Raw genomic sequence first — 20,411 nt, 5'->3', positions numbered from 1 at the left:
AGGTTCTAGCTCAGGGATTCACACCTGGACAGTGGTAGATCCGAATGCTAAGAGAGGAGCACAGACTCACTTGGGCCCTGATTCCAGTTATGACAAGTGTTCTCTACCAACAGGGCAGGTGTCTCTGAGAGAGCTTTAGGTTGGTTCTATGAACCTGTAAGTGCCCCTGACTTCATCAGCATTCTTCAGGTCCCATAGTAGGGCAGCAGTGGTGGTTTCTTAGGAATTCCACCCTTCACAATCACTGTTTCAACACACAGGGACAGGTGCCTTGGCCAAGGATCAAGTTTAGGTGCTTAAAGTGGAGACTTTGTAAGACAGTTGACCTTTCTGAAATCTGGACTTGGAACAAAGGATATCCACTACCCTGTGGGAAAGTAATCTCAAATCATTCATGCAGCCCCTGTAAGTAGCATGAAGGGTTTTGGGGTGCAGCTCCTCTATTCCTGACCTGATGGGCTACGGACAGGCAGAAGTGATGGATGTCAATATTTGTAGCCCATGGATCCTGTAGAGACTGCTAAGAGTCGTGATATCCCAGCCTCAATAGAAGTGAGATCCAAGACTTTCAACAACCTTCAGGACTCCCTCAAGTCTGGCTTCATTCCAACACCCCTAGAGCCTGTGGCTTGTACCACGGTGAGGAGGGACTTTAGAGAAAGATGCTCTGTGTTAGGGCTCCATCTAAGGGTGGGCGGGAGCAAATCTGGCATCACAGTCTCATTTCTCAGTTCCTGGAATTACTGTCTGCCATTTTCACCAGGTGTCTGCAAAATTCTGATATAATGAATATAGATGCTCTGAAGCAATTTAATCTGACCCTGCCTCCCATCTCCATGTCAGAGGACTGCCTGTATCTCAGCATCTACTCACCTGCCCATGCCCATGAGGACTTCAACCTGCCTGTGAGTGCTAGGTCGTGGTGACCTGGTGAGGGAGGACATTTTTTAACAAAAAGATTGAAAGGGCCAAACTCCCCACTGTAGTGTGGACACTGATGAGAAGTCTCTCACAATCATGTCCAGACTGTTCACTTACCCAGAGAGAGCAACCAATCCTGGGAAGGGGACACACACTTCTGACAGCTGTAAGAGGTCAGAGCCTCTGGATTTTTGGTCAGCTCAGGAGTCCCTCTAAGAACTTGGTTCCAGAAGACCCATGCAGTTGCCCAAGTGCTGATCTTTGAGGTCACCCAAGTCCCCAGTCATGAATATTCTGTTGTGCCAATGAAGTGAAATGACCTTTTTGAATAATGCTGGTGAGACACTCAGAGAAACACCACATTTCTTTTCTCTTCAAATGTGTCTGAGAAAAATGGTACCAAGATAAAAGCCTTGGAGTCATCATTCGGGGTTTGAATTCATGGGGTATCCAAAAGTTATACTGAATGATCTTGGGTCCTTCACTTATGGCCCAGAACAAGGCAGACAGAGAGTTTCTTTTTATGTGGGCTGGTGCACAGACCCTGAGGGAATAAGTTAGGGAGCAGCCCAGATAGGTTTTGGGTGGGACAGAGCCAGTGATAGCTGTCTTGATTTCCTCAGGTGATGGTGCGGATCCATGGAGGCTCAATGGTTGCAGGTATGGCTTCCAATTTGATGGTTCCATACTGGCAGCCACTGAGAATGTGGTGGTAGTCACTATTCAGTACCACCTGGGTGTCCTGGGCTTCTTCAGGTGAGCCTGGGACTGCAATGGACAATGGGAGTGAGTAGGAAAAACAGTCCAGTGACCTTGTCTCTGCCACTTCTCAGCACTGGAGACCAGCATGTCACCAGCAACTGGGGCTACCTGGACCAAGTCGCTACCCTACGCTGGGTCAAAGAGAACATTGCCCACTTCAGAGGCAACCCTAACCACATTACCTTTTTTGGTGAGTCTACAGGTGGCACAAATGTGTCCTCACATGTCATGTTCCCTCTGTCCCAAGCACTCTTCCATGGTGCCATCATGGAGGGTGGGGTGGCTCTGCTGCCAGACCTCATCTCCAGCTCCTCTGGAGCATGAGTACATCTGTGACTAAGACCTGACTGCCATTGGGGAGCTCAGAGCTGTGGGTCCCAGGTGAGCTCTGTGGTGTCCTGGTCCCCATCCACATCTTTATCAGCTCTGAGTGCCACGCACTTGATGGCCCACACATCAGGACATTCTCATGGCTAATGTGAGAGACAGATGTCACCCCATTCACAGAAGACAAACTGGGTCAGTAACAGTCAGTGACTTTTCCAAGGCCACACAGCTAGGAAACCCAAGGCCATGACTGAACCAAGGCCTTCCCACTGGGCCTGCTCCAGCCTGGGCTCCCACCTCATCATCCAGATTCCAGACAGCCAGGACCTAGCTCACACTTCAGTAATGGTGAGGAAGCTCAGCTCCAGGTGACAGACACCACACCCCAACCTGTCCACACCTCTAGGTTCCCGTGCCCCCGACTACTTCTATGAGTTCCAGCATCAGCCCAGCCTTTCAAGGACATCAGGCCACCCTACATGAAGGCTGACCATGGCGATGAGGTTTCTTTTGTCTTTGGATACTTCTAGGACACCAATAGTGAGTTTTCTTCATTTTCAGGAATTGAGATGGACCCTGCTTAGGTACCTGAAGCGTGATTGTCCTCACTGTCCACAAGTGGAAAACTGAGGCTCAGAGAGAGACAGAATCAGGTGTGCACCATCTTTTTGCTCAAAGGCACCATTGAGGTTGGAATCCAAGCTCCCTCAGACTAGCCAGTGTTCCTTCCACCAGTCCTCACTCACCATAGTTTCAGGTGTGGGTACAGAGGGAGGTGGTTCAAGGCATGATTGTTCCTAAATGACTTCCCAGGGTCAGAGGGAATAGGGGCCTCTAGGTCCAGGAATGAACCCAGGACAGATATAATTCAAAGCTGGGATGAGTAAGGGCAGGTTGGGCAATGAGGTCCTGACCCTGGGTGGTGATAAGGGAAGTGCACTAGGTCTAGGGTCCAGGATCAGATTATAGAGGGTGTTAAGGTTAGTGTATGATTTGGTTATCAAATATGGTGGCCAGACCTTGGCCTTGTCCTCCTCTGTGCAGCTGACATCACTGAAGACGAGGAGATGCTGAACTGAAGGATGATGAAGTACTGGACCAACTTTGCCCAGAATGAGTGAGAGAAACCTCAACACCCCAAACCTCCCAGCATGGGGCCCTTGTCTGTGGTGGCCTAATTGCCATGCATGGGTCCTTAATTATACGATAGTACCTTCCCAACCCACTCAGAGGAAGGCACCTTGTCAGTGCAAGTCATTTGGCCCTTGTCCAAGTGACATAAAAGTTGATCCATAGGACTATGGCACCATCAGAGAAGAAGGGGCAAAAAAGGCCAAGTGACTCCCATGTAGAGAAAACACTGATGGGAAGTTCTTGCTTTATTATATCAGGACAGAAAATGGCCTTCATTCTCCACACCCTGGCCTGTTGGGCTGTGTAGCCAACAAAGATCTGGGGGGTTCAAGATTGAGCTTAGAAGGACTCAGAATGACATCCCACCCTACTGGGATGTTGTATCCACAGGACCCCCAATGGTGAGGTCCCACCCCACTGGCCTGTGTTTGACCAGGATGAGCAGTACTTGTAGCTGGACATCCAGCCTGCTGTGTATCAGGTCTTGAAGGCCTCCAGGCTCCAGTTCTGGACCAAGACCCTGCCCCAGATCCAGGAGCTAACAGGCCTGAGATGAAGCAAGTGAACTGTAGCAGAATGTGTCCAGGGAGGGAGAAGACTTGAGTATGGGTGGCGTCGTCCTGAGGTGCCCACACGCCCAGAGAGGAGCTGGGGTTGACTCCTACATTCACGTAGCCATACATCCAAGCATTCATCCTACACTTATGAAGAACCTACAACCTAATGTTCATTGCCAAGTCTACCTGTGCCCTCTCTTATTAGACACATTCAATAAATGCCAACATGAAAATGTAGATGAATGAGACACAATGCATGGTCACAGTATTCCACTATACACTGGCCTTGGGCCCCTTCCTTCTAGGGTCACCTATTTCCTCTTCCTATGCTCTCTTAACCTCTCCCTCTCCACCAAATCCCCATTCCCTTTCAAAGGAAATATCTAGATGCTTTGGGCAATGTTACCCATACCAGAGAGTCAAAAATCCCATGTCCACATATACAAAAGTCCATGTCCTCTCTAATATGTTAGAGGCCAATAGAAACCATGGTTACCAAAAGACCTAGTGTCTTAGTAAGTTCAAGATGCTGTAACAAGATTATCATAAGCTGTAACCTGGCATTGTGGTGCTTGTCTGTGATCCATGCTACTAGGGAGGTTGAGACAGGAGGATTACAGGAGCCCAGGAATTCCAGGTATCCAGAGAAACATTGCAAAAACCACACCTTTCAAAAACAAAGCCACAAAAAAATCATAAGCTCCTTCTTTAAAAGCATTTTGTTTACAGTTTTGAAGACAGAGAAGTTTAAGTTCAAGGTGCAAGTAGATTTGGTGTCACATGAGGGTTTTCTCTCTGAATCAAAGATGGAAAGATGGTACCTGGTGTCCTCTTGCTGGAAGGAATAAATGCTAGCTGTCATGACTTCATCACCTCCTAAGGACCCCACCTCTGAATATTAACACATCAGAGATTAGGTTTCGACATTTGAATTTGAAGCACACAAGCCATCAGACAATAGCACCTGGAGCTCCCCAGTATCAGCTCCCCAGGTTCCCAACTACTGAAAACATCTATACCTATGGCCCTGTAGATTGAATATCATTTAAGTTGGCAATGTAAACCACCCACTCATTCATCTATTTCTTCACCAAAGCTGTGACTGCCCCCTGGTTTGCAAGAAGCAGGACTGGGCATTTCCATAGACCGCTTGAACCTTTACCATCTCAGGGGGTACCTGAAGAGGCAGGTGCTTTTCTCAGTGGCCTCAAGTTTGCTCTTACTCTCAGCGGTTCTGCACACTGTTAGACCCACAAACACATGATCACAGCACATCTCTGAATTTGTCTGTGGGATGTGTCCTAGAGGTTGGACTTGGGGATCAGAAGGTCTAGACATGTCTAGCAGAAGAGATTTCTATCACCTGGTTCCCTGAGACCTGTCCATCCAGGGAGGTGTCCTCCTAGCTTTCAGAGTTCCCTTGGTAAGTTTCTGACTCCCTGAGCATCCCCTACTCTCCTTGTTCTACCATGTGGCTAATTTTCATTATTACATTATTGTCCCTATACTGTTTTTGACCCCTCCAACATGTCTTCTCTTACAGTTTATGTCATACGAAGGTGCCAGATTGTGCTCAATCTGCTTGTCTGGTCCCCCAAAGCAATTTCTCTGTGTCATTGAGAGGCCGTGTCTCTCTTCCTATAGACCTTAGGACTCCACCATGCTCTCCTTCTGGCAACTCATCCTCTGAAGTCACCAATTTTCCCAGGTCAAATCCCCCTTCTTTCATCCACTGTATTTAAATCCAACATCAGGGCCATATGACCTGTGGATTAAGATAAAAATTCCCATGTTGCCTTGTGCACCAGGTGGCAGATGAGGATACATGAAGACTGGGCTGAGTTGGGAGAGGTAAGAGAACTGTGAGTGACAGGACTGGTACACTGTGTCCTGAGAGATCACTGAGCTCCTGCTGCACACAGTCCTCTGTGTGGTCGCAGTGTTGTCGCTGCAGAGGATGCTTCCCCAAGGGGGTTCCCAGGAAACTTCTTTTATTTTTTAGTAGTTGTTTTATAAGAGCTTTATTGAGGTCTAATTTACATGTAATTAAGTTCAGCCATTTTCTGCGTACTTTGTAAAGTTGTGACAATGTATGAGACATGGAGTCACCCCCACATCCAGTATTAGAACTCTTCTTTCACTCCAGTGCTCATCCTCACACCCCTTTACAGTTACTCAGTGTCCTGGACCCTGCTTCCTAGCAAACACCCGATTGCTTTCTGTCAACTGTAGTTTGGAAACTATACACAGTTTGGAAATGTTACAGCCCTTTCTGTCACGTCATATTAAAGGAATCATTGGTGACTTGCTGTGCCACCAGGCATAATGTCTTTGAGTTTCAAGGAACACTTCCTTCCTTTTACCGAGGGGAGCCGTCTCATGTGTGCACACACCACATGGATTGATGTACATCTAAGTAACTTCCATTTTGGGTTATTTTTTGTGGGTTCATTTTTTTTTGAGACCAGCTTTTGTAGGTAGTAAAGACTGGACTCAAAAAAATCCAATCCTCCTCTGTTAGCCTCCCAAGTGCTGGGTTTACAGGCATATGCCACCAAGCACTGCTTTTGGCTCTTTTAATCAAACTGTTATGTACATTTTCAGACATCACTTCACTTTCTGAGAATGGAATTGCCAAGTCATACAACAAGTGTGTGTTTCCCTTAAAGAAAATGCCAAACTGTCTTCCATATTGACTAGGTCATTTTGCATCCCCACCACCCATTAATGGCAGTGCTAGTTGCTCCATGTCCCTAACATTTGATGGCATGGCTCTTCAATCTGGTCGTATTGAATAGGTGTGTCATGGTGTCTCCCTGTCAGATGTCTCCCCGAACTTTTCAATTTTTATTATATATATATGCAACATTGGGGTTTGAACTCAGTGCCTCATACTTGCTGGGCAGGCACTCTTAGCACTTGAGCTACACAGCCAGCCATTTTATTTTTTAATTAGTTAATTAATTAAACTCAGGATCCTACTGCCTCAGCCTCCTAATTACTGGGATTATGGATGTGTGTCACCAAGTCTGACTCTCACTGAACTATTAACCTCTGCTTCTTTCTTCATTTATATTTCTGTCTCAATATCTCTTTGTGTCTCTCTGTCTCTATCTGCCTATTTCTCTCTCTCTCTCTCTCTCTCTCTCTCTCTCTCTCTTTCTCCCTCTCTCTCTGGACCACTGTATATAGTGAGTTTTCATCACCCCCCCATGCACATAGAAATGCTCCTGAGAAGTCCTCATCGAACTCTTTTTCTACGCTCTTAGCCATCACGGATGCCAGGACCTCTGTAAGATAGTGCAGGAAGTGGTAGAGCACATGGGGACTTCACTCTGGCAGTGGTGGACAGCAGCCCCAAGATTAGAAACAAGCCCTGTGTTGTCCAGTTAACATGATGGAGCTTGTAACATGACTCTGAGATAGGAGCTGGGATTCTCAGATCCATGTCCAGCTATGAATTAGGTCAAGAGAATTAAGGGCAGAGAGACAATTTTCCCAGAAGGGACTGGGACTGACTGGAACCAGAGTGCTTCCAATGGGAGACAATGAATTGACAGCAGGCCTTGCTGATTGGGTAGAGGTCAAGGGAAGCCCTGGCCATGCTGTGTCAGGGGAAATAATCTCTCCCAGAAAGGCACAAAGAAGGAATTCTTGTCATGGTGCTCTGTGTGTGCCCAAGATCATTGGATAGTAGAATGAAAAACCAAAGGCCTGTTCCCAGACGGCATTAAAAGCTGTCTGAGTTCAAATCCCACACCACTTCCTCTGGTACATCAGGCTGTTTTTGCTGTATCCAGGCAGGATTCTAAGTTGTTTGAGAAACTCGAGATTTTAAGTCTCTTCCCAGGATTAGCACAGGTCCATAGAGCCCTATCTCATCACAAACTCTGCAACCAGCAAGTTCCCATGAAATCTTGTCAAATGGGTAAATGACTGTGAATTTGTTCTTGGTGGGAGCTAGCCTCTAGGGCTGTCACAGGGTGGGATGGGGAGAGTAGTTGGATAAGCCTTAAGAAGTGCTGTCACAGTGTGTGTCCACGGAACAGCCCTTCCCAAATAGGGATGGGTCCTTGCAGACCCAGAGACCATGAACCTAAAGGTCGAGAGCCTTGAAGAATCCCGGTAAAGCACGAGTCCTTGAGAGCAAGGAGGAATTGCATGGTGAAGGGGACAGTCACAGCTCCCTGCCTCTGCTCAAGTGGTTGTTTTTGCCCTGTCAAAGTTCTCAAACAGTCCCTGCTCTTTCCTTTCTGCCCTCAATGTCTTCTTCGGACCTGTGACTGCAAGGACAGTGAACTTGGTACTGCAGGATTCAGGCAGGGCTTCCTGGTATTTTGGAGGTGATGCAAAAGGCACTCAGCACATTTAGAAGAGGCAAAAGGGGGCACAGGAAGAGGGGAGGCAACCACACCCTAAATGTAGCCCTGGCCCCCCTTGTAATCTGTTTACTCAGTGCCACTCTCTTGTAGCCCTGCTTTGCCAGGCCAAGCCAGAGCCCCAACTCTTTTTGCTGGGAGCAAAGTCCAGCCAGATCTCAGTTGCCTGTCATCGAGGCTGAGCCTGTTCTGCAGAGCTGACCTAGGCCTGAGAGAGGACCATGCCCCTAGAATGACACCCAGTGCAGCTGAACACCGTGGCCTGTGGGCTCCTGCCTCTTCTTCTCTGGGGCCAAGGTGAGGCTCATGTGGAGGTGACAGGGACCAGAGTCAGAAGCCCAAACTGTACAGAGGCAAACTTGGTGCCAGCTGTTCCATTTCATCATGAACATTTGGTTTTATGGGCCTTAAATCTGACTTAATTGAACAGGTGTGTCATTGCAATGTTTCCCTAGACTTTGCCTCCATCCCCCTACCCCCATAGTGCACTCTCTCTCTCTCTCTTACTCTCTTTCTCACTCCCTCTATCCTTATATACTTCTGAGATTCATTCATTCCACATTTTTATTATGATCTCGGCCATGACCAATGCCAAGGAATTGATGGAGCAGAAGTGTCAGCACAAAAGAGCACCTTGCCAATGTGATAGACAGCAGTCTCGGAATTAGGAATTAGGAAGAAACCCTGTTGCTGTCCAGTTAACATGAAGGATCTTATAATATGACCCTGGGATGGTCGGACTTGGAATCGTTCACCCCACAGCCCAGCTGTTAATTAGATGAAGAAAATTAAAGTCAGGGAGAGCATCTGCCCAGACAGGGACTGCAATATGGCTTGGACCAGAATACAGTGGATGGGAGACCCTGAACGGACAGCAGGTCATGATGGTTGGGTGGAGGTCAAGGAGAAGCAGTGGTCCAACATGCTGGCTACTCAGAGCCAGGGAAATGTGGTAGCTCCCACCATGGCTCTGAGAAGGGACCAACACCATGCTGGGGGGCTTTGAGTGGCTGAGGGGGGCAGGAACCACAAAGGTAGTTGCTGGATTTCAGGGAGCACTACAGGCTGTCTGAGATTGAGCTTGACATCTTTTCCTCTGGGAAGTCAGGCTGGGTGGATGCACCCGGACCTAGGCTGGCTGCCCTCCATCCACACGTCACTCAGGGTATTTCAGAACCTCCAGATGGGGCCCTGCCTCCTGTGACCCACGAAAGGCCTTGAGGTTTGCTAACTGATTCCTAGTGCCAGGACAAACAGGCTCTCGTTTCATGATTATTCCTGTGATTACGAGACTGTGCACTGGATTTGGACAGGGTGGGGGGGAGGGGCGGGGGGTGATGGGAGACATGCAGAAGTGCCACAGTCTCAAATGTGTTGAAAAGAAGGGTCACGGCTAAGTGCAGAAAGATCATGGACTGTAAGAGATTGGGACTGATGAAAGGGATGAGTAAACCGTGTGTCCTGATGGCCTGGAGGAGCTGTGCAGATGAAGGACACAGTTAATTAGAAGAAGGGCACAGCAAGGGCACTTGCTCAAACAGTTTCCTTCACCTCACCAAAGGCGGTAGCCATTATTCATCTCTGGGATCCTGAACAAGCACCTCCACAGTGAAGCCCTCCTGGCTTCTCCAATTATAGCCTTCTGCTCTCTCTTTCCATCCCCTACAGTCTAGTGATCAGAACTAAGGCTGCAGAGACTGTGACCAGTGCAGTGACTCTAGGTCTGTGGAGGGGCTTTCTGGTAACTGTGAGGGCAGCAGAAGCCACACAGTAACTTTGGAGGAGCTGAAGGGGACATGGGAAGAGGAGCGGCAGCCGTGTTCTGCCTGCTGACCCCTGGTTTCCTGTGACCTCTGCCTGCTCAGTGCCACTCCCCTGCAACACCCACCTGGCACTGTTCCTACCCCTTCCGTGTCCAAACTTCAGTCAGGGTGAGGCTCTGATCCTCAGTTGCCTGTCAGTGAAACACTGCAGACACAGTTCAGCGAGTCAACCATGCGGCTGGAACAACTTCCTATGTGGCTAAGAACCGTGGCCTGTGGGCTTCTGCTTCTCCTCTTCCAAGTCCAAGGTGAGACTTCTGCAGGGGGTGACAGGGACCAGAGTCAGATCTGCCACACTGTGCAGAGGCACAGCCTGAGACTGGGAGCAGAAGGGCTTCAGGAAGGAAAGAACTGGTCCTCTGGCCTAATGCCATTTCACAATTTACCAATAATTAGAGATAGCTTTGAGGAAAAGAAAATAAAGTTTACTAATTTTCAGACGAAGAGGACAGGAAGAATCAACCACTCAACAAAGCTCTGTTTTCCCATGTCTGAGAGAAAATGTCCACCTTTTAAAGGAGAGTTCAGGGGGTGAGCTTGACTGGGTGACTATATGTATGTCCACCTTGGTTACTTGATTCTCCAGGTGTCTGTCACCACTTTTCTGAAGCTGTATCTTGGTGGAAGGTTTACTGCTTTGGTGGTCAGGAAAAGATAAGGGGTAGAAGACCACCAGGGTAATTGAAGAGCAAAGGGAGTTAACCTTTGTTATCAGATTCTCTAGCATTTAGATAAGGAGGAAAAGAAAGTCAGTTTAACCAACTAGCAGAGTAAAGTGTTCAGCAGACAAGCTATGCAGAAGGTTTTTCTTTTCTGGTTCTATTACATTTGTGATAAAAAAAAAAATTTGCAGTGTGGAAACCTTGTGCCCACCTAACATGTCCAAAGGCCCAGGGGGGTCCATGAAACTACCAGGGTCTGGGCTGTCTGAGGACACATCACTGAACAGGCAGGTGATTAAGGAGGGTTGTGAAGAGCCAGGAGGGTGGGTCGGTAACCTGGGATGGGATTTAGAACCTTTCCTCTTATATTTGTGTTTGGCAAATAATGAAAATACTTTCACAGTTCTATTTGTCTCTGCATGTGACATCTCCTGGGCAAGAAAAGCACCCTGACATCCTCCAAAAGGGCTCCAGTCAAGGTTACTGGCCCTGGAGGGATACACAAACCCCCAGCGCTACTCACAAAGCTAAACGGAGGGTTCATTTCATAATATGAACTGACCAGGGACAAAGGCATGGCTTGGCTCCCAGGACAAAGGGGATCTGCTCTGTGTGTGCCGCATACTCTCCAGGACCTTATCAGAAGCTAATGCATGAAAGGGCTCCATACCCAGAATATATGTGCAGCCCTTGATCTCACTCACCCCAAAATCCCCTTGTGTGAGCCCTGATGATATCTTTACCCCTTTCCCCAATCTAATCTGCCCTAAGAAGCCCCCATGCATGGCCCACCCTGTTGGGCTCCCTCCCTCACCTGCTCTTGGTCAGGATCTGGAAGTCACCAGGCCTTCAAAGCAACACTTAACTGATGAGTCCATTTAAAATAGGACAGAGAGACAGAGATCAGGAGGATCATGTTAAAAGCCAGCCCCAGGCAAATAGTTCTGGAGACCTTATCTCAAAAATACCCAATACATAACAGGACTGGTGGAGTGGCTTAAGTGGCAGAACACCTGCCTAGCAAGCATTAGACCCTCAATTAAAATCCCAGTACCACCAAAAAAATAAAATAGTATATGGGCTTGCATCCACATTCAAAAAGACTATATGGGGCCTGGTACTAGTGTCTCATGCCTGTAATCCTACTCTGAAGACAGAGATCAGGAAGGTTGAGGTTCAAAGCCAGCACAGGAAAACAGTTCAGGAGACCCTATATCAAAAAAAAAAATCACTAAACAGGGTGGGTGGAGTGACACAAATGGTAGAGCACCTGCCTAGCAAGCATGAAGCCCTGAGGTCAAACCCCAGTAGAACAACTACAATAAAAAGATAAATGGCCTAGTATTTATCACTAAGCTTGCATACTTTGAGAAACTTCTAGATTACTTACAATGCCTACAACATGAATGCTGTATAAATAGTTGTTATATTACATTGTTTAGTAAACAGCAACAAGAAAAAAGCCTGTGTATGATGAAGAAGTGCACAGTTTTTTCAAATTTTTTCAATCTGCAAGATTAATTGAATTCAGGGATACTGAACTCACTGACATGGAGGGACAAGTATAATTGGCACAATGGTGGGTCCCACCCTTGCCTGTACCACCCAGTCCTGGCTTCTTCAGAAGAACCATCAAATTGCCCTGGGCCTTAAGCACAGTATGTACTTCAATGGTGTTTAGTGCATTCACAGATTTCAGCCCCTCCTTTCCCCTTGCCCCAAAACACAACCCCAATCTCAGCCGTGGACACCAACCTGCTAGTCTTATTAGTAATAGAAAATTTTGAACTTTTCATGAAAATAGAATTAAGTAGCCAGTGGTGTGGGCAGGGCAGTGTGAAAGGAGGAACATGGTCAGTGTTTGCAGACAAGTGTCTTGACAAGGCAGACCTGGGAGTAGCAGGGAGGCAGCAACACTCACAGCGTGCATGACATCTCACTGGGCAGGCCCAGCTCTCATGTGCTTCTCTCCACCCACAGGCCAGGACTCAGCCAGCCCCATCAGGACCACTCTCACAGGGCAGGTGCGGGGCAGCCTCGTCCACGTGAAGGGCACCGATGTGGGGGTCCACACCTTCCTGGGAATTCCCTTTGCCAAGCCACCTCTTGGACCGCTGCGGTTTGCGCCCCCTGAGCCTGCTGCACCATGGAGTGGTGTGAGGGATGGGACCTCCCACCCAGCCATGTAAGCTCTCCCAGGGCCCAGGGAACTTCAGGACTTTGTGGTGGGGCGCTCTGAGCTCTGGGCCAGGCCTACTGGTTCTTCCATCGGAACCCACAGACATTTTCCCTCTGCATTGGGAGGATTCCACATGCATTTTTCCAATGAATGTGCTAAGCTTCTTAGAGTGGAACCACTTTGCCAGGCTTGAGCTTAGGGCTTGGCACCTGGACAGTGTTAGCTGCTGGTGCTGGGAGAGGAGCACAGACACACTTGGGCCCTGTTTCCATTTATTCCCAGTGTTCCATGCCAACAGGGGAGGTGTCTATGGGAGAGGCTGGCTCCATGAACATCTGAAAGCCCTTAGTTCCAGCAGAAGATACTCCAGGTCCCTGAGGAGGGCAACAGTGGTGGTTCCTTGAGGCACCCACCCTCCACAGTCACTGTGCCAACCTACAGGCACATTAGCAAAGGATCAGGTTTAACTGCTTCCCACTGGAGACACATGAGAGGCTTGACGTTTCCTGTTAGTCTGGACTTGGGATGAGGGACATCCTACTACCCTATGGGAAAGTGATCTCCAATCATTCATGCAGCACCTGTAGGTGGTGTGACAGGTTTTCCGGTGGCAGCTCTTCTGTTCCAGACATGATGGGGACAGGGAGAAGTGGTGAATGTCAACATTTGCAGTCAATGGATCCTGTAGAGACTGCTAGGAGTCATGATTTCCCAAGCCTCAATAGAAGTGAGATCCGAGGCCCTCAACAACCTTGAAGCTTCCCTGGAAGTCTGGCTTCATTCCAGCTGCTCTAGAGCCTGTGGCCTGTGCCTTGGTGGGGAGGGAATTTAAAGAAAGGCCTGTGTGTCCGGGCAAGACGGGAGCAGTGTCTGAGTGTGGATGGGAGCAAATCCAGCCCCTGCATCTCATTTTGACCACTATACAGTCCTGAGAATATCTGTCTGCCATTTTGTCCAGGTGTCTGCAAAATTCTGACAAAATGAATACAGGTGCTGTAAAGCAGCTTAAGCTGACCCTGCCTCCTGTCTCCATGTCTGAGGACTGCCTGTATCTCAGCATCTACTCACCTGCCTATGCCCAGGAGGGCTCCAACCTGCCTGTGAGTGATACCCCATGGTGACCTGGGAAGAGAGGACATTTATTTACAAGAAGATTGAAAAGGCCAAGGTCTCCTGGCTCCCAACATTATGTGAACCCCAATGAGAAGACTCATCATGTCCAAAAGGCCTTCTCACCCAGAGAGGGAAACCAACCATGCATAGAGGCCTGGCAGCTCCCAGAGGTTGGAGGTCTTGGCCTGTCAATCAACTGAGGGCTCACTCTAAGAACTTAGGCCCAGAAGACCTTGAGATCACCCAAGTCCTCAGCCATGCATTATCTGTTGTGCCAATGAGGTTAGATGACACTTTTGATTAATGTTTAGGTGAGCCACTCAGGGAAACATCCCTTTTCTTTTCTCTTCATAAGTGTCTGATAATAATGGCACCATTATTCCATTCTGAGAGCCTTTAATCCAATTTGGATTCACGGTGTGAACCCAAAAGTTATACTGACTGATCTTGGGTCCCTAATTCATGGTGCGGGACAGGGGTGACTGAGAGTTCTTTCTGTATGGGCAGCTGCACAGAGCTTATATGAGCAATCTAGACAGCAGCCTGGATGGGGTTTGGGATGGGTCAGAGTTGGTGAAAACTGTCTCGTTTTCCCCAGGTGATGGTGTGGATCCACGGAGGTGCACTTGTTATAGGCATGGCCTCCATGTTCAATGGTTCCATACTGGCAGCCACTGAGAATGTGGTGGTGGTCACCATCCAGTACCGCCTGGGTGTCCTGGGTTTCTTCAGGTGAGCCTAGGGTGGGGTTGGACAATGAGAGTTGAGTAGGGCCAGACAACACTCTGACCCATATCGCTGTCACTTCTCAGCACTGGAGACCAACATGCCACCGGCAACTGGGGCTACCTGGACCAAGTAGCCGCCCTACGCTGGGTCCAGCAAAATATCGACCATTTTGGAGGCAACCCTGACCGTGTCACCATTTTTGGCCAGTCTGCAGGTGGCACTAGTGTGTCCTCACATGTTGTGTCCCCCATGTCCCAAGGACTCTTCCATGGTGCCATCATGGAGAGTGGGGTGGCTCTGCTGCCAGACCTCACCTCCAGCTCTTCTGAGATGGTCTACACAGTGAGTGCCCTCAAACACCCCAGCCTAGACATGCCTCACCAACACCTTCAGAACTTCTGGTTCCATGGAGGTACCTTGGAAAATGTCTCTGTCCTGTGAATTGATGAAAAGCTCAAAGGTCAGAATGCACAGTCCTTAGCCTCATAGAGGGTCAGTGTGCTCTATTGCCAGGCAGCTGCCACTCTAGGACCCCTTTCATGGAGAGAACATTGTAAGCAGGTAGGGTGGCCTCTCTAGCTGGGACCTCTGAAAATAAGGGAAGTTGAAACAATTTCACACCTCCAGCAATCCACACACTGCCACCTATTAGATTTAGGAACACATGCACCAAGTTGGGGTCTGGGAAAAGCCTTTCTTCTGTCTGAAAGGATCAGACAGTCCCTGCCTGGTCTCTTTACAGATGGTGGCCAATCTGTCTGCTTGTGAGCAGGTGGACTCAGAGGCCCTGGTAGACTGCCTGAGGGGCAAGAGTGAAGAGGAGATTCTGGCTATTAACAAGGTCAGGCTAAATAGTATGGGTATGTGTGATTGGGATATAAATAGGGTGTGGGGAGCCAGTCTTACTACTCTGAGTCAATTACATTTATTCCATGACGTGGTGTCCTTGAACCATGAATGCAGAATAGATAACATGAGAGACTAAACTAGGTGTAAGATCTCTTTGAAAGGGTGTGAGCATCCTGGGGTGAATAAGAATGGGCAGAAGTAACTCAAGAGCATCGGAAAATATCCTGGACCTGTAACCTTGATCCTTAACCTTGAATGCCCCTTCAGCCCTTCAAGACCATACCTGGACTGGTAGATGGGGCCTTCCTACCCAGGCACCCCCAGGAGCTGTTGGCCTCTGCAGATTTTCGACCTGTCCCCAGCATCATAGGTGTTAACAATGATGAGTATGGCTTTGTCCTCCCCATGGTAAGTCTCATTTCCAACTTCTTGGGAGCCGATTAATCTTTCTATTGGGGCGAACATAGTGGTATGTGGCTTCATGGCTTTAACTGCATGTCACCCCAAACTTCAACTGTCCTTCCACCACTCAGTACATGGGATACATTGAAACCATAAAGAAAATAAACAGAAGAACCTTGCCTGCTATTATGGAAAGCATGACAGCAAACATGGTGAGTGAGGATTCCAGAGTCCAGTCCCATTGGAGAGCTATCCCAAGATATCTTGCTCATGCAGTAAACTGAAGGAATAAAGGGTAAGCTTGGGCTGGTGCTAAGGCTCAAGTGTTAGACTGCCTGACCAGCAAGCATGAGGCCCTGAGGAACCCAGTACCACAAAAAGAAAGAAGGGTGTGGTATGTGTGTGTTTCTGGTGGGATCACCCCAGAGCTTGACCTTTGCCCAGTCTAACTGGTTCCTTCCTGGCCCCATATCCCTAGCCTGAGGCTGCTGACTCCATGCCCTGGAGTCTGCCTATTATGACTCTCCCTGCCTGGGCTAGGGGTTGCCTGCTGGTTGTGGTGACCTCTTGATGGAAGAATACATGGGAGACACTGAGGACCCCCAAACTCTCCAAGCCCAGTTCCAGGAGATGATGGGGGACTTCATGTTCATGATACCTGCGCTCCAAGTAGCACATTTTCAGCGTGAGTACATCTGTGACTGAGGCCTGACTGCATTGGGGAGTTCAGAGCTGTGGGTCCCAGGTGAGCTCTGTGGTGTCCTGGTCCCCATCCACGTCCTTATCCAGCCCTGAGTGCCAAGCACTCAATGGCCCAAATGTCAGTAAATTCTCATGACAAGTGTAAGAAACAGATGTCACCCCATTTTACAGAAGACAAAACTCAGTTACTGACAGAAAGTGGCTTTTCCAAAACACGCAGTTAGGTACTCCAAGGCCGTGATTTAACTAGGGCCCTTCCCACCTGGCCTGATCCAGCCTGGGGCTCCCCACATCATTGCCCAGATTCCATCCAACCTTGGACCTAGCTAACTCATCACCAAGGATGAGGGAGGAAGCTCCAGGTGAGAGAGCACCACATCCCAGCCTGTCTTCTCCTCCAGGTTCCCATGCCCCTGTCTACTTCTATGAGTTCCAGCATCAGCCCAGCCTTTTCAAGGACATCAGGCCACCCCATGTGAAGGCTGACCATGGCAATGAGGCTTCTTTTGTCTTTGGATACTTCTTGAACAGCAAAAGTGAGTTTTCTTCATTTCCAGAAATGGGGCTGGGCTCTTTTTCAGTTCCTGAGGGGTGATTGCCCTCACTGTCCATATAAGGAAACTGAGGCTCAGAGAGAGAACAGGGTCAGGTGAACACCATCTTATAGTTCAAAAGGTAGCACTGGAGTTAGAATCCAAGCCCCTTCTAACTCTAGCTTGTGTTCCTTCCACCATCCCCACCCAACACTGTCTGGTATATGTGCCCCAAACTTTCCAGCATGGAGCCAGTCCAGCACTCCCCTTGTCTGTGGTGACCTCATTACTATGCATGAGTCCTTCATCATACGAAGGGTTCAAAGGCATGATTGTTCCTAAATGACTTCCAGGGTCAGAGGAAACAAGGGGCTGCTAGGTCAGGAATGAGCTCAGAAGAGATGCAGCTGAGGCTGGGATGAGTAAGAGCAGGATGAGCAAGAGGAGGGCCTTGCCCGGGTGGTGGAGCCTGGGGTCCAGGGTCAGGATATAGAGGATATCTGACTGATCCTCCAGATATGGTGGCCAGACCTTGCCCTTGCCCACCTCTGTACAGTTGACTTCACTGAAGAGGAGAATCTGCTAAGCAGGAGGATCATGAAGTACTGGGCCAACTTTGCTCGGAATGGGTGAGAGCACCCCCTACCCCAAACTTTCCAGCGTGGAGCCCATCCAGCATGCCCCTTGTCTGTGGTGGCCTCATTACCTTGCATGTGTCCTTCATCATATGATAGTACTGTCCCCAACCACAGGTCCCACTCAGAGGGCATCTTGTGAGTGCTGGTCATTTATCCCTTATCCCAGTGACATGAGATTTGGGCTGTAATACTATGGCACCATCAGTGCCTGCCTCAGAGAAGGAGGGACAAAACAGGCCAAGTGGCCTTGCTCCGTGTAGACCGGACACTGGTAGGAGGTTATTGCTTTACGACATCTGGACAGGATGTGGTCTTCATTTTCCACACACCCCTGGCCTGCTGGGACAAAGAAAAATAGCGGACAAAGATCTGGGGGCTCAAGACTGGGCTTAAAGGGACTCATAATGACTCCCCACCCTACTGGATTGTGGTGTCTACAGGAACCCCAACAGTGAGGACCTGCCCCACTGGCCCGTGCTCGACCAGGATGAGCAGTACCTGCAGCTGGACATCCAGCCCGCTGTGGGCCGGGCCCTGAAGGCCTCCAGGCTGGAGTTCTGGACCAAAACCCTGGCCCAGAAGATCCAGGAGCTCACAGAGGCTGAGATGCATACAGAGCTGTAGCAGACTGTGTCTGAGAAGAGGGTGGGCTTGTGTCCTGGCAGTCAGCCTGAAGAACCTACATGCCCAGAGAGGAGCTGGGGTTGAGTCCATCATTCACATAGACATATATCCAGGCATTCAGCCTACACTTACGAAGAACCTACTGCATGCTGTTCCTTGCCAAGCCAGCCTGAGCCCTCTCTTACTAGACACGTTCAATAAATGCACACCGGAAAATGTGGATGGATGAGGCTCAATGCATGGTCCTATTATTCCACACCACACTGGCCCTGGGCCCCCGCCTTCTTGGCTTACCTCTTTCTTCTTCCCTCCTCCTCTCTCCCTCTCCTTCTCTTCCAAATCCCCGTTCCTTTCAAATGAAGGAGGTGTTTGGGGCAATGTTACCCACACCAGGATGTCAAAATCCCACGTCCACCTCTACAAAAGCCCCATTTTCTCTCTAGTCTTTAAGAGTCTCAGTTCCAAGTTCTTGGGACCCCAGGAATCTCATCTAGTGGGGAGGAGGGGCTAGTAGTATATGGCTTCATGGCTTTAGTTACATGTCACTCCAACTTAGTCTCTTCCACCACATAGTACCTGGGCTACACTGAAACCATAAAATAAACAAACAGAGGAACCTTGCCTGCTATTATGGAGAGCATGACAGCAAACATGGTGAGTGAGGATTCCTGGTCAGGTCCCATTGGAGGGCTAATCCAAGATATCGTCCTCATGCAGAAAACTGAAGGAATGAAGGGTGGGCTTGGGCTAATGCTGGGGCTCAAGTGCTTAGATCCCATGACCAGCGAGCATGGGGCCTGAGGAACCCCAGTACCACAAAAAGGGTGAAGTATGTGTGTGCTTGTGCTGGGGTCACTCCAAGCTCAGCTCCAAGAGATGATGGGGGACTTCATGTTTGTGATGCCTACGCTCCAAGCAGCACATTTTCAGCGTGAGTACATCTGTGACTGAGGCCTGACTGTCATTGTGGAGCTCAGAGCTGTGGGTCCCAGGTGAGCTCTGTGGTGTCCCGGTCCCCATCCACGTCTTTATCATCTGAGTGCCAAGCACTGGATGGCCCACACATCAAGACATTCTCATGTCTAATGTGAGTGACAGATGTCACCCCATTCACAGAAGACTAACTGTGAGTAACAGTCAGTGACTTTTCCAAGGCCACACAGCTTGGGAGTCCAAGGCCATGACTGAACCAAGGCCTTCCCACTGGGCCTGCTCCAGCCTGGAGCACCCCACCTCATCATCCAGATTCCAGACAGCTGTGGTCCTAGCTCACACTTCAGTAATGGTGAAGAAGGGTAGCTCCAGGTGACAGACACCACACCCCAACCTGTCCACACCTCTAGGTTTCCATGCCCCCGTCTACTTCTATGAGTTCCAGCATCGGCCCAGCCTTTTCAAGGACATCAGGCCACCCATGTGAAGGCTGACCGTGACAATGAGGTTTCTTTTGTCTTCGGATACTTCTTGAACAGCAATGGTGAGTTTTCTTCATTTCCAGGAATTGGAATGGACCCTGCTTAGGTACCTGATGGGTGATTGTCCTCACTGTCCAGAAGGAGAAAACTGTGGCTCAGAGGGAGATAGAATCAGGTGTGCACCATCTTATACGTCAAAGGCACCACTGGGGTTAGAATCCAAGCTCCCTCAGACTCTAGCCTGTGTTCCTTCCACTGGTCCCCACTCACCGTAGTGTCAGGTATAGGTGCTGAGGGGAAGGTTTCACAGGTATGATTGTTCCTAAATGATGTCCCAGAGTCAGAGGAAGGAAGGGGCTGCTAGGTCAGGAATGAGCTCAGTACAGATGCAGCTCTAGGTTGGGATGAATAAGGGCAGGTTGGGCAAAGGAGGTCCTGGCCCTGGATGTTAGGGGAGGGAACGGGACTTGGCCTGGGGTCCAGGGTCAGGTTATGGAGGGAGTGGAGCCTGACAGGGTGCCCTGATATGGTGACCAGACCTGAACCTTGTCCTCCTCTATGCAACTAACTTCACTGAGGAGGAGATGCTGCTAAGAAGCAGGATGATGAAGTACTGGGCAAACTTTGCTCGGAATGGGTGAGAGCACCCCACACACCCTAAT

The 20,411-nt window shown here is 49.2% G+C and overlaps 1 protein-coding gene across 2 annotated transcripts; it reads left to right on the top strand.

Moving 5' to 3' along the window:
- The first annotated feature begins 9,996 nt into the window (after positions 1 to 9,996).
- Positions 9,997 to 18,554, top strand: LOC109674541 (pyrethroid hydrolase Ces2e-like). 2 transcript variants are annotated; one of them, XM_020151486.2, is made up of 12 exons: positions 9,997 to 10,151; positions 12,546 to 12,750; positions 13,703 to 13,844; positions 14,456 to 14,589; positions 14,670 to 14,928; positions 15,329 to 15,427; positions 15,703 to 15,843; positions 15,969 to 16,049; positions 16,378 to 16,522; positions 16,941 to 17,075; positions 17,629 to 17,701; positions 18,151 to 18,554. In XM_020151486.2, exons 1-12 carry the CDS (start codon positions 10,076 to 10,078, stop codon positions 18,332 to 18,334), a joined length of 1,674 nt encoding a protein of 557 aa, XP_020007075.1. In that variant the 5' UTR covers positions 9,997 to 10,075; the 3' UTR covers positions 18,335 to 18,554. The 2 variants fall into 2 exon arrangements, with proteins under 2 accessions (XP_020007075.1, XP_073911983.1); XM_074055882.1 differs by lacking the exon at positions 18,151 to 18,554 and having other exon boundaries at positions 17,589 to 17,701.
- The last annotated feature ends 1,857 nt before the right edge of the window (positions 18,555 to 20,411 follow it).

The sequence above is a fragment of the Castor canadensis genome, chromosome 15 (assembly GCF_047511655.1).
Source record: "Castor canadensis chromosome 15, mCasCan1.hap1v2, whole genome shotgun sequence".
Lineage (NCBI taxonomy): Eukaryota > Metazoa > Chordata > Mammalia > Rodentia > Castoridae > Castor > Castor canadensis.
Note: the sequence above shows the minus strand (reverse complement) of the source record. Positions and strands in the feature narration are given on the sequence as shown.

Bases quoted from the DNA above. Each gene is read 5' to 3' on its own strand.
- LOC109674541 (XM_020151486.2), top strand. From the start codon at position 10,076: ATGCGGCTGGAACAACTTCCTATGTGGCTAAGAACCGTGGCCTGTGGG. The intron at 14,590-14,669 runs GTGAGCCTAGGG...GTCACTTCTCAG, and splicing joins GGTGTCCTGGGTTTCTTCAG to CACTGGAGACCAACATGCCA. The intron at 15,844-15,968 runs GTAAGTCTCATT...TCCACCACTCAG, and splicing joins ATGGCTTTGTCCTCCCCATG to TACATGGGATACATTGAAAC.